Source organism: Cricetulus griseus, chromosome 4 (assembly GCF_003668045.3).
Source record: "Cricetulus griseus strain 17A/GY chromosome 4, alternate assembly CriGri-PICRH-1.0, whole genome shotgun sequence".
NCBI lineage: Eukaryota > Metazoa > Chordata > Mammalia > Rodentia > Cricetidae > Cricetulus > Cricetulus griseus.
The window spans coordinates 199,516,377-199,529,131 of NC_048597.1; the positions used below are offsets into that span (position 1 = coordinate 199,516,377).

General features: G+C 55.0%; 1 protein-coding gene across 2 annotated transcripts in view; it reads left to right on the forward strand.

The window, feature by feature from the left end:
- Adamts7 (ADAM metallopeptidase with thrombospondin type 1 motif 7) overlaps positions 1–12,352 on the forward strand; it is a 38,390-nt gene extending 26,038 nt beyond the window's left edge. The window contains exons 12-24 of one of the 2 annotated variants that reach the window (XM_027410962.2): positions 518–687; positions 978–1,111; positions 2,029–2,149; positions 3,009–3,253; positions 3,523–3,658; positions 4,021–4,147; positions 4,742–4,955; positions 5,248–6,621; positions 7,520–7,672; positions 8,039–8,212; positions 8,292–8,438; positions 9,209–9,371; positions 11,947–12,352. In XM_027410962.2, coding sequence (XP_027266763.1) covers positions 518–687; positions 978–1,111; positions 2,029–2,149; positions 3,009–3,253; positions 3,523–3,658; positions 4,021–4,147; positions 4,742–4,955; positions 5,248–6,621; positions 7,520–7,672; positions 8,039–8,212; positions 8,292–8,438; positions 9,209–9,371; positions 11,947–12,104 — 3,316 coding nt within the window. In that variant the 3' untranslated portion in view covers positions 12,105–12,352. The remainder of the gene's footprint in view (positions 1–517; positions 688–977; positions 1,112–2,028; positions 2,150–3,008; positions 3,254–3,522; positions 3,659–4,020; positions 4,148–4,741; positions 4,956–5,247; positions 6,622–7,519; positions 7,673–8,038; positions 8,213–8,291; positions 8,439–9,208; positions 9,372–11,946) is intronic. The other variant, XM_035443866.1, reaches the window with a different exon arrangement.
- Positions 12,353–12,755: the final 403 nt, after the last annotated feature.

A 12,755-nucleotide genomic window follows, 5' to 3' on the forward strand; every position in this document is an offset into this window, starting at 1 on the left:
CTTCACCAGGCCTGTGGTCTCTACTCACACATCTCTTCCTCCAGCTCAGCCAGGGTGGGGCTGGCCTGGCTTAGATGGGGTGCAGTTTAGATTCCAAGCCATGGCAGTGTCTCACCTGGGTGGGACCTGGAGGCTTCCTTCGACCTGGCCCAGGGTGCTCCCCCCTTCCCCCAGGAACAACTCTAATGACATAGGGCTGGCCCATCAGCTCACCACAAGTTCTAATCTCTCAGCACTCCCCTTAGAGGCAGTCCGATTCCATTTTAGAGATGAGGAACCTGAGGCCTGGAGGATGGCAGAGCATTTGCCCATGGTCACATAGCCAGGGGGTCTGGGGCCGAACCTAGGCTTCTTGCTGCCACCCTTCCGTAGATCCTTGGAAGTAGGAAGGATGTGTATGGGTCAGAGACTGGCAACCCCTGAGGGTCGAGCAGCATGACTGAGGCTGCCAGGGGACTCTGGGTGCTTGGCATTGGGTACTAATAGCATGCTCACAGCCTCATGGCTTTCCTCACAGGCCTAAGCACAGAGGCAAGTACTGTGTGGGGGAGCGGAAGCGGTTCCGGCTGTGCAACCTGTCACCCTGCCCTGCTGGCCAGCCCTCTTTCCGCCATACCCAGTGTAGCCAGTTTGATGCCATGCTCTACAAGGGCCAACTGCACACATGGGTGCCTGTGGTCAATGATGGTGAGTCCTGCTGCCCACGTGGACATGGAGGCCAGGGGTGGGAGATATTTGGACCCCAGTGATACAGACCCACATAAGAAGTCCACATAGTGCCTTCAGCCCTTGGCTGCTCCCTGCTATTGTTTGGGGTAGTTGTTCATCCCCAGCTCCTCACTGCAGTTCTGCAGATAGCTGTCAGTCCTGCCAGGTGCCCTTGGCCTACTAGTGATACACGTTATGGAGGATGAAGGGGTTTTCCTGATGCCTGCTTTTTTGCTTTCGCTCCATGAGTCCTCCCATTGTCCTCTCAGAGAACCCCTGTGCGCTGCACTGCCGTCCCGCCAACCAATCCAATACAGAGAAGCTGAGGGATGCCGTGGTGGATGGCACCCCTTGCTACCAAGGCCGGGTCAGCCGTGACATCTGCATCAATGGCATCTGTAAGGTGTGTGGGATAGCAAGAGGCTCTCCTAGCCTCACTGGCAGGCAATGGATCCACCTCTAGGTCTTTTCTGGCTTTCTCTAGGCTGCATACCAGCCCTGTCCCCTGCCTTCTGACTCTAAGACAAAGCCTCCATGCCTCGCTGTCTCTGGCACTGAACACCCCACAGTTGGCTCCATATTCTCAGCCACTACCATCTTACCACTCTGCCTCGCTGTCTCTGGCACTGAACACCCCACAGTTGGCTCCATATTCTCAGCCACTACCATCTTACCACTCTGTCTCCACCAGCTGCCTACTGCTCATCCCAGCACGCCTGCCTGTACAGCCCCAGCCGTGACATCAGAACCTGGATGGATGCAGGCAACTGCCTCCTCTCTGATAGGCAGGGGCTGAGCAGGTGGTATTGGTGGTGTGCCAGGCTCTGGACTGCAGAAAGCACTGTGTTTGGTAACAGTTCTGGTTTCTAGTACTGGCTGCTCTTCCATGCCCAGGGCCCCAGCCTCCTTCCTTACCCTGCTTCTTGCCTTTAAAGCTACTGTGCTAAAGGCCTGGCTTTAGAGGAGACCTAGGAAAAAGGTGCTAACCCAGTGTCTTTGATATTGAATCCTATTTCTGGAAAATTCCACCATGTGCTAGACTCCATGTTTACCTATAGCTTTATATGAGGGAGACTTCCTGCCTTTTGTCCTCTTGTGATGCTCTCAACACTCTTTTAAGGTATGGACTGATGCCCCCCTTTCCCATCAGAGGGAGGAGCTCATGTTGTCAGGAAGGATGGCTGTGATGGAACTGGACCCAAGCAAGAGCTCTTGACCTTCAACTAGGGTCTCTCTACTGGACCCTGATGGTCTACTGGACCCTGATGGATACCCCAAGGGGGCTGGCAGCCAGTACAAAGGGCCTCCTCTCTGTTACAGAATGTGGGCTGCGACTTTGAGATCGACTCTGGTGCCACTGAGGACCGTTGTGGGGTATGCCAGGGCAATGGCTCTACTTGCCACACCGTGAGCAGGACCTTCGAGGAGGCTGAGGGCCTGGGTATGGTTGGGACTTCTGGGCTTCGAATGTGTGCCTGTAATCCTATTCTCTGCCCCTGCGATCCTTGCCTAGACTAGACATGACAGACAGGGGTCTCCTTACAGAAGTCAGTCCTTTCAGAGACATGCTGTCTTCTGACGATTCAGAGACCTTCTCAGTGCCATGCTTCAGCCTTGGGGTCTGAGTTACACATATGGCTCGTGTGTGCTCAATTATGGTGGATGCCTAGGTGATGAGCACACAGGGTGACAGAACCTTCACGGTGATGAATGCGGTAGGCTATGTATTTCGGGGAGGGAAGGAAACACCGAGCTAGAATGTCTTGACCTGGGAAATCACAGAAGACTTAACGAAGGAGGTAGAGATTGAGCTGGATAATGATGGACTCAGGAGACTTGGGTGAGGAGAACCCCAGCTAGAGTCTGCGGTAGAGCCTGGCCTGTAAGGCAGGCGGGCTGTGAGGCTATAATGCTGGGCTCCATAGCTTGCATTTCTTTCCCAGAGCTGACTTGTATCCCCATAGGAGCCTGTGCAGAGCTGAGAGAGAGAAGTCAGGCCAACTAGAGGAGAGGAGAAAGGCCCAAGCATTTTGGCTTTCCAGGATGGGAGGGATGATGGACAAGGCTGTGAAAAAGACCAGTTCAGTCTTCCAGGAGAGTGATGCTGGGCCATGGGTCAGAGGGGAGGGATCTGTGTGTCCTTTCTGAGGCCTAGGTGACCTAGAGTAAATATAATATCTGCCCTTTGTGGGGTGGGGGTGGGGTCAGAATCCTGAGCTGATGGTGGAGAGGAAGCAAGCAGGTGAGGGTCAGCTGACTGCTTATCGGGGGGCCAAACCTTGTACAACCCCTGCCAACAGGGTACGTGGATATAGGGCTGATCCCAGCCGGAGCCCGAGAGATCCTGATTAAGGAGGTGGCTGAGGCTGCCAACTTTCTGGCCCTGCGGAGTGAGGACCCAGATAAGTACTTCCTCAATGGCGGCTGGACCATCCAGTGGAATGGGGACTACCAGGTGGCAGGCACTACCTTCACCTATGCACGCACAGGCAACTGGGAAAACCTCACATCCCCCGGCCCCACCAAAGAGCCTGTCTGGATCCAGGTAGCTGCCTTTCAAGGCCAGGGTGGGAGGAATAAACAGGGTGGCCCCCAAGGTAGGATATACAGGGGAAACCTTAGGGCTGTCATAGGGTATGGTTCTGGGACAGGCTCAGCTGAGGAGGCCTCTGAACCTCTGCCTCAGTTTTCCCATCTCTAGAGTAGGTTTCCAGTACAGTTCAGTTCACAGTGGCTAGGGATGACTCTAGACGCAGGTTCTGGGCAGATGGAGAAGGCCCCTTGGGCTCACAGGCCCCCATTTGCTTGTTCCAGCTGCTGTTCCAGGAGAGTAACCCTGGAGTGCACTATGAGTATACCATCCACAGGGACAGCCATGATGAAGTCCAGCCACCGGAGTTCTCTTGGCACTATGGGCCCTGGAGCAAGTGCACTGTCACGTGCGGCACAGGTGAGGCTCACACTTGCCGAACCCTTCGCTGAGCTTGCTTATGTGTGATTACATGTAATGGTCATCCCAGGGCTTTGAAGTGAGTCTTGTTAATTTATTTCTGTTTTATAGAGCTGAAAGTCCTAAGCCACCACCAAGAAGCAGCGGGGTGGGCCACCTAGCCTACTGCCCCCTCTGTTGCTTCCCAGTATAGGGTGTCACGGAGGGAAGGCTGGGCGGGCAGTCTGAGGTCATGGAGGCCTGCCTTCATCCTGACAGAGTCAGGGGATCCCTGTTCTGTGAGGGTCTGGGCAGAGAGGGTGTGTTTATGTCTTTTGGGGCACCCTTGTACCAGGCCCAGGCTGAACCCCCATGGCTTCCAGGTGTGCAGAGACAGAGCTTGTATTGCATGGAGAGGCAGGCTGGACTTGTGGATGAGGAACACTGTGACCATCTGAATCGACCTGATGACCGCCAGAGGAAGTGCAGTGAGGAGCCCTGTCCTGCCAGGTGAGCTTACTGTCCCCCACCAGACTTGCAATTCCTAGGTGTGCTGCTCCTGCCTTGGCATCAGGACCCCAGTAGCTTTGGAGAAAAGAGCAAGTAGCTTGTGGCCTCTTTTTCCTAAGTCAGAGGCATTAGTCTATGGAGTACTCTTGGACAGCCAGTGCCAGCATAGACGCCTTTTTTTTTTTTTTTTTTTTTTTTTTTTTTGGTTTTTCAAGACAGGGTTTCTCTGAATTACTTTGGAGGCTGTCCTGGCACTCGCTCTGTAGACCAGGCTGGCCTCGAACTCACAGAGATCCGCCTGCCTCTGCCTCCCCAGTGCTGGGATTAAAGGCGTGCGCCACCAATGCCTGGCTGCATAGATGCTCTTGATCACTCCTCTTTGGGCATCTGGGTACCTTGTCCAGGTCCCTGGGGTTAAGGTGGCAAGAGTGAAGCGGGCTCTGCTACTGGGCTTCAGGGACAGGGTACCAACTTGAGGCTTGGCTCTCTGGGGATTATTCTCCACTCAGCCCTGTCTGTACCTCAATGTCCTGGAGCCATGCAATGGCTACCTTTGCTAATATCACACTATTACCACCATGTGCCCCTTACCAGGTGGTGGGCAGGGGAGTGGCAGATGTGTTCCCGATCCTGCGGACCTGGAGGTTTTTCTCGCCGGACTGTGCTCTGCATACGCAGCGTAGGGCTGGATGAGCAGCGAGCCCTGGCGCCACTCGCCTGCGAACATCTTCCTCGCCCCTTGGCTGAAACCCCATGCAACCGTCATGTACCCTGTCCTTCCAACTGGGGTGTGGGGAACTGGTCTCAGGTAAGTGTAAGGAGGAAAGGGGACCTGACTCTGGTACCTCAGATGACCTGCACATGATCTTCACTGTTTGTTACCTGGGGCAGAGGGAGCCTGGGGCATTCCCGGGACACTGTTCATAAAGCTTTGGGGGTCAGGAATTCCCTGGCAGGCTGACTGTCATCTTGAACTAAGCATGGCCACAGAGGGCTGGCTGAAACCTCTGTCACTATAACCAGCAGTAGCCAGGTTCTACCACCCTGCCCCAGTTTCCCCAGAAGCCCCACCCTGGCCTGAGCTGTGGCCTCCTTTGCAGTGCTCTGTGACCTGTGGAGTCGGCGTTCGGCAGCGAACTACCCTCTGCATCAATGATACTTATGTCCCCTGCGATGAAGCTGAGCGACCAGTGACTAAGGCCATTTGTCTTCTGCCTCCCTGCCCCCGCCCCGTGTACATGACGGGCACAGATGGCTCTGGCAGTGGCTCCTCCAGCCCTGAGCTCTTCAATGAGGTTGATTTTATCCCACACCGGCTGACCCCACGCCCTTCACCAGCATCCTCACCCAAGCCAGTCAGCATCAGCAACGCTATTGATGAGGAGGACCTGGAGCCGGGTCCACCCGGGCCTGTGTTTGTGGATGACTTCTATTATGACTACAATTTCATTAACTTCCATGAAGACCTGTCTTATGGATCCTTTGAAGAACCCCATTCAGACCTGGTTGATACAGGGGGTTGGACGGCACCACCCCACATCAGACTCACTGAACCCCCCTCGGATACTCCAGTGCCTACTGCAGGGACTCCTGGAGTTAAGGAAGACGGGGTTCAGGGAGGTTGGTCCCCTAGCCCTTCACTTAGCCAGGATAGCCATTCCCCACCTGTATTCTTAGAGCAGACCCCTGTGAACCCCTTGGCCAATTTCTTGTCTGAGGAAGATATGCTCATGGGGACCCCTGAAGTTGGGCTCCCCAGCTTGCCCTGGCCCCCTGCTTCAGCTGATGACATGGTGACACCTGTTGACCCTGGAAACCCTGATGAGTTACTAGTGAGAGAAGACAGGCAGGGCCAGCCACCCACTCCATGGTCTGACAGGAACAAGGCTTCCAAAGATGAGGACACCTTGGGTCATACATTACCAGCCCCCGCCCAAATCCCTATCCCCACACAGCCCCCTTCACCCTCCATCAGCACCACTCAAGTTTCTCATGGTCCCGACATGGTGGAGGTGTGGACAGGAGGGCCTGTGGCCTGGGACTCAGTGTTAGAGGGTGACCTGAAGCATAGTGAGCAGTGGCCCACCATAGAGGCGGCACCTCCTCTCCTTCCTCCCATGGCCACTGTACCAGGCATCTGGGACAGGGACAGCCCCTTGGAGCCAGGGACTCCTACCTTTTCAACACCAGGACTGGGTTCACAGAACCCGAAAACTGTGGCATTGCCAGGAACCTTGTTTTTGACAGCACCGACTGATCTAAGTAGCCTGGGACCAGTGGGCCAGCCACAGCCCACTAACCCTGAAGGGACCCTGAGCCCTGTGTTGTTGCCTAGACCAGCTCAGGAGACTCATAATAACAGTAGCAAGTTCCCTGAGGCCCAGCCTTTGCAGCCCAGCCTAGTGGAGGATGGCTCTCCTACAGATCCACTGCCTGCCAAGAATGCCAGCTGGCAAGTGGGCAACTGGAGCCAGGTGAGTTAAATGGCACCAGGGATGGTGGGAAGTAGGAGCAGAACCCTGGGACTCAGCTTTAAGCAGAGCAAGACCCAGCCGTGTTCATCCTGCCTCCCTTGGAGAATAGCGTAACAGTTCCTGGGATTAGCTGACTGACGGCCATGGTGGGCTGAGGCTCCATGAAGCAGAGAGAGTATTATCCCAGCTCTCGTGCAGCCTTGAGGCTGGCTAGTCTGTCCCACTGGGCCTCAGTTTCTCAACTATGAAGTGGAAGGGAAATGAGGGGTCCCATCTGCTTGAGATTTGAGTCCTTAGAGGGCCATTCCTAGGCCACATGAAGGGCTTCAGGAAAGTCTGTAGCAGCTACAAATGAAGTGAGGCTGGGAAGAGTGTCCTCATCCTGGGGCTCTCACCTTAGCCAGCTGTAACGGGAAGGAAGGAAGGCCTCCTCCCACGGCTCTGCTGCCTGGGAAGGCTTGGTGGGATTAGCTGAGACACAGCCAGCCACTCCAGATACTTCACCCTATGTCACAAGATCTTCAAAGCTTCCCTCTTTTTTGCTAGGGATCTCATAATAGTCTGAGTTGCATGAAAAAAAGATGGCCCACGTGCCTACTCTAGATTGTCATTGTAAGAGATCCATAATCTTGCTGGGGAGAGGGACAAGTTGAATTCCTACTTATTTAGCTGCCCGGAGTTCCCTGGTGAGTGAGAAGCCCCAGGGTAGGTAGGTGGGCCTCCAGGGCTCTTGGGAGCAGGGATAGTTAACTGCTGGTGACATTGACTTTTTCTTTCCCAGTCTCCTCGGGAGGTGGGCGGAGGATCTGTTTTTACAGATAAATATGTGTGGCCATCTGAGGTAGGGCTGGCAGGGTGAGGGGCTTCTGGCTTTACAGAAAGCATCTGTGACCCACAGTGTTCCACCACTTGTGGTCTGGGCGCCACCTGGAGGCTGGTGCGCTGCAGCTCTGGCCGGGATGAGGACTGCATTCCTTCTAGCCGCCCCCAGCCAGCCCGACATTGTCACCTGAGGCCCTGTGCTGCCTGGCGCATGGGCAACTGGAGTAAGGTGAGTGAGGAGGGAGCCCTGGGTCTCATGGCTGTGGCTTGGAGACCAGCAGGGCAGGGTGAGTGCCATGCCACCATTGGCACCCTGCTCATTTCTCTGAGAGCTCTTCATTCACCACAACCTGGCCTGGCCCTGCTCTTGCTGCCATCTTTCCCCTATGTCCCCACCACCCTTTTTCTTTTTCACCAGCTCACTCTAAGTCCATCTGATCTGTCCACTAGGGTTGTCGGTCACCCGGTGTCCAAATCTTCTGGGGCTCTTTGGCCCAGGCTGGGAGGTCTAACCCTGATGTACCATAAACCTCCCTGGGTCATATTGCACTCATGGGTTTAGAATATGTCTACATGTGTGTTCCTTGGTCTCTAGTGCTCTCGCAATTGTGGTGGAGGTTCCGCCACAAGGGATGTACAGTGTGTAGACACACGGGACCTCCGGCCATTGCGGCCTTTCCACTGCCAGCCTGGGCCTACCAAGCCACCCACCCGGCAGCTTTGTGGGACCCAGCCTTGTCTCAGCTGGTATACCTCTTCCTGGAGAGAGGTGAGGCCTGGGTCTGGGGGTTAGGGACTGGGGACACCCTCAGACCCTGGCTGTACTTGATGCCTCCCTGTTCTTGCAGTGTTCTGAGGCCTGTGGTGGTGGTGAACAGCAGCGTCTGGTGACATGCCCAGAGCCAGGCCTCTGTGAGGAGTCGCTGAGACCCAACAGCACCCAGCCCTGCAACACCCACCCCTGCACACAGTGGGTGGTGGGGCCTTGGGGTCAGGTGAGCAGGGTTCCTTGGGGAGGTACTGGGAGCAATCCTTGGCAAACAGGCCCTGCTCGTTGGGCTTTGAGGATGTGTGCTGTGTGCTGATCTCTCTGCGGCCACTAAATATACAGTGGTGACCAGGTGAAGTCCTTGTACTTTGCCAGGGAAAATCAGATAGAGGGGAAATGGCTGTGTGTGGGATCTTCTGAGGAGACTTTAGATTGATACCTAGAGGAGTCAGTGATGCCAGAGAGGGATGAAGGGAGCTGATTGGTTCAGGAACCTCGGTGATTCCTTAGTCTATTGGCTGCTGAATGAATGACTGGACAGGAGCTTTGCCCTGCTGGGCTTTTTTTTTTTTTTTTTTTTTGTTTTGTTTTTTCACCTTTAAATTGGGGGCAGCAGAGAGCAGTGGAAGAATTAAATGAACAGCAGGGGGCCAGTTTCATTCTGTCGATAAACCTGAGCACTGGGTGACTCAGGGACTCTGGCTGAGACCCTCTGCTGCCCATGGCTTGTAGCATATCCTCCGTGTCTTTTGGGTACCGTGGTCTCACCCCAATGTCTGTCTTCTCTGTCCAGGCCTCCTGGGTGAGTTTTGCATTTCTTCTTACTCTCATCTTGTCCTCACTGCAAGGACAGGTGCCTCCAGTGACAATGGGGTTCAGCACTAGGCACTACGGGGTCAGAGATGCCTTCCTGGAGTGGGTAGTGCTGTCCAGGGACAGCCAATCCCTGATTCTGATGGCTGGTCCTGGGAATACCCTGTCCTCTCTCCTGTGTAGTGCTCAGCCCCCTGCGGTGGTGGTGTTCAGCGGCGTCTGGTCAAATGCGTGAACACTCAGACAGGTTTGGCGGAAGAAGACAGTGAACTGTGTGGCCATGAGGCCTGGCCTGAGAGCTCACGGCCGTGTGCCACTGAGGACTGTGAGCTCGTTGAGCCACCACGTGAGTGTCTCCTTGCTCCTGGGGATGATGGGATAGAGGGAGAAGAATGGCTGGGAACTACAGAATCATCCAGATGTCAGTTTCATAACAGCTGCTGTTCTATTTACTGTGAGCTCAAACCATGTGGTCACCGTAACTCAGGGGCCACAAGGTGCCAAGGGCCCAAACTGGGAATCAGCCAAGGGGAAGCCCAGCCACTCGGGCATCCTGCAGAAAGCTTCTGCAGCCTTGGGGAGTTGAAGCCCCCTGACTTCTAAGTTATGGCAAGCTTTTCTCCCTTGGGGTCAGTCCCCACAGTGAGCTGAGGATTTCCTTGGGCTCTGGGTGCTGCCTATTCCTAGGATGATAACTGCCTGCAGCAAGCAGTGGAGACATAGGACGGACTCCCTCCCAGAGTCCTGCTGCTGCTGTGAACTATGGGCTTCCTGGCCAGCTGGGCCATTGTGGAGCAAAGGGCTGAGACAGACATGGCTCTGGAAATCACCTCCTTCCTGAGGGTCCAGCTGTACCCAGCAATGCTGAACACAGGAAACAGTGTGGCCCTTTAGTCACATCTGGGCACCTGTTCACCAGCTGTGTAGTCTTGGACTCTATTTCCCTTTCTGGATTGTCATTTCCTCATGCATAAAGGGGCTGGCAACTCTTGTTCTTGTATTAGTGGGATCTGAGGGTGAAGGGCTCAGTCCTGCCAGGGCCTCTGCTTAGCACAGGGTGGGCCACTTTATTCTCTCCCATTTTAGCAGCCATCATTGTCCTCCATTGCCAAGGCAGGGGAGTCTGAGGCCACCTCTGACACTTGAGGGAACCCTGGAGCTTGGCGTTTGCCTACTGGGTCACCACACCTGTTCCCAGGACAGTTTGTGGGTGTCAGCCCCAATCTACCTCTCCTTGCTTTGCACAGCCTTCACTGCCAGCAGCTGGCTCCTGGTAGTACTGGCCTAGGGCCAGAGTGGCTACTGCTGTGCCATTCTGCCCTGAATTTCATTGCCTCAAGGTGCTGAGGAAATGCCAGCCTGGGTTTGTCAAGCCATCCTTGTTTGTCTTGCTCTCATCATTTTCCTGAATCTATCCCACAAACCTCCAAGACACTTCACAGTGAGCTGTGTGCTCTACTACAGTGCTTGCCTTCAGGGCTGATGGTGCCGTGCCCATGGCTCTTCTGTCTCTCACACTGGACTCAGGGTTGGGCAGTGTCTGGGGTAGCTGTGATCCCAGGTGTCGCAGCTAGGGAGAAGGCAGGAACTGAAGCTCCACCAGAAATAGCCTGACTTAGGAGGCTGTGGCCTTGCAAGGTCCCCCAGGGGGATGGGGAGGGTGGGCTCAGTGGGAACTTGTGGAAGTGGCTAGGCTGCTACACAATACTCACCCACATGATGAATTTCTTGCCCCCAGTAAAAGGGAGCCAATCAGGGAATACACTTGGATCCCAAGCTCCTGGAGCTTCCAGGATGTTTTGATGGCTTGTGGGATTGTGTGACAGGACATTTGGAAATCCTGGAAACTCCAGGGTGTGTGATCACCATGGCAAAGTGGCTGACATGCCTAGTCATTTCCCCGTGGAGGTGGGGGCTGTTATCAAGAGGAAACCTTCACCCAGTGGGCAGGCCTGCCTGAGGTCACCCACGGGAACTAGTGTTCAGGCTCAGAGTTTGGAGTTGCTACCTAAAAGGTAGGGCAGAGAACCTTTCTGCTGGCTTGTGCCCTCTGCTGCACCTGGGGATGCCCCAGACTAGGGCTTAAGGTTGCCCCCCTGTTCCTCCTCCCCAGGGAGCCTGCCGGAGTAAATAGGGTTCTGGGCAGCTGTGGCTTCAGCAGCAGCAACAGCAAAACCGTAGCACTGGGAGGGAGGCCAAGGGTCTGGAAGCAAGCTGCTTCCCCAAATAGCTTTCCCAGGAGAGACAGCCAAGCTTCAGCTGCTGACAGTCAGGGCTTGAAGAGTCCCCCAGGGCCTGCACACAGCCTTAGGTGCCTTTGTGGCCCTGGCCAAGTCCAGTTTTCCGGGCTTCATGACCCAATGAAATGGGCGGCTGCCATTTTCATTGCCACAGGTTTCCCTGCCACAGGAAAGTTGAGGATAAATATGGCCCACATGAGGCTGGAGGGCAGGGTGGTATGGTGCAGGGGTGGCAGCAGAGGCATGTGCGACTAAAGGTGGCAGGGATGTGGGGTAGATGTGTATGGACACAAGTTGTAGGCCTGGTCCTGTCAGGCACCATGACTGGGCACGGATGAAGCTGGTGATGGAAGAAGGCTTGCATCACTCCTGGGCAGGCTGTTGGGCATCTCATGGCCTCCCAAGGTGCTCAAGGATAGGGTCTCCAAACCTTTCTTCCACAAAGTTAAGTCCAAAGGTGTCAGTAGTCCAAGGGCAGGTGAGGTAGGGACAACAGCTAAGGGCTTGGGGTTCTGATTCTGGGAACCTCCTTCAGAAATTGGGTCTTCTGCTAGCTTCTAAGGCTACCGAGATGAAGGGTCTTTCAGTCCAATTACTAGGTGATGATGTGTGCTTCTGCGTGCCGTGTTCATTGATTCTAACCATTCCACCGTACCCCTTCTCATCTCTTCCCATTCCCAGGCTGTGAGCGGGATCGCCTGTCCTTCAGCTTCTGCGAGACACTGCGTCTACTGGGCCGCTGCCAGCTACCCACTATTCGTGCTCAGTGCTGTCGCTCATGTCCCCCACTCAGCCTCGGTGTCCCTTCCCGAGGCTATAAGCGGGTGGCGAGACGCTGAACAGAGGCCTGGCCTCTACCAGTGCACATCGGAATGCACAGACAAACTGACCCATGACACACAGACCTCAGCGCCCCACCACAGGCTGCGGTGGAGCCCTGCTCCTCGTACCCTAATGGTGCTAACCCCATCCCTGTGCAATGGCAGGCTGGGGACCCCCCTTCCTCTCAGAAAAGGTATTTTTTTATTCTAACAGTTTGCACATTTGTTATTGTTTTACATAAATGAGTATCTACCCTTTCAAAGCAGTTTGGCCTTGTCTTGGATTTGGAGACTCTCCAACGTGACCCCCCTATCTACCTTCCTCTCTTATCTATTTGGCTACTACCCTGTCCCTTGTTGAAGCCTCAGCACACAGCAGCTTCTCTGTTCCTATGGGGGCAGACCAGCATGGCCAGCACAGAGGCCATGCGAAGATACCTGACATGGACATGGCAGTCCCTGAAGTGGGTGGAGATAGCTCCTAGGAAGGCATCTACAGAGGGTTACGTAGGGCGAGCACGGAGGTCTTCTTTGCAGGGGGTACGGGTTGGCAGAGGCACAGGGAGTCCTCTTCACTGTCTCCACTCATTCTGCACCCCTGCCTGATGTTTTCCTTTAAGGTCCTCAAAGCCCTGGGTTTCCCAGGGATGGAGCCAGGTGCCCTCATGC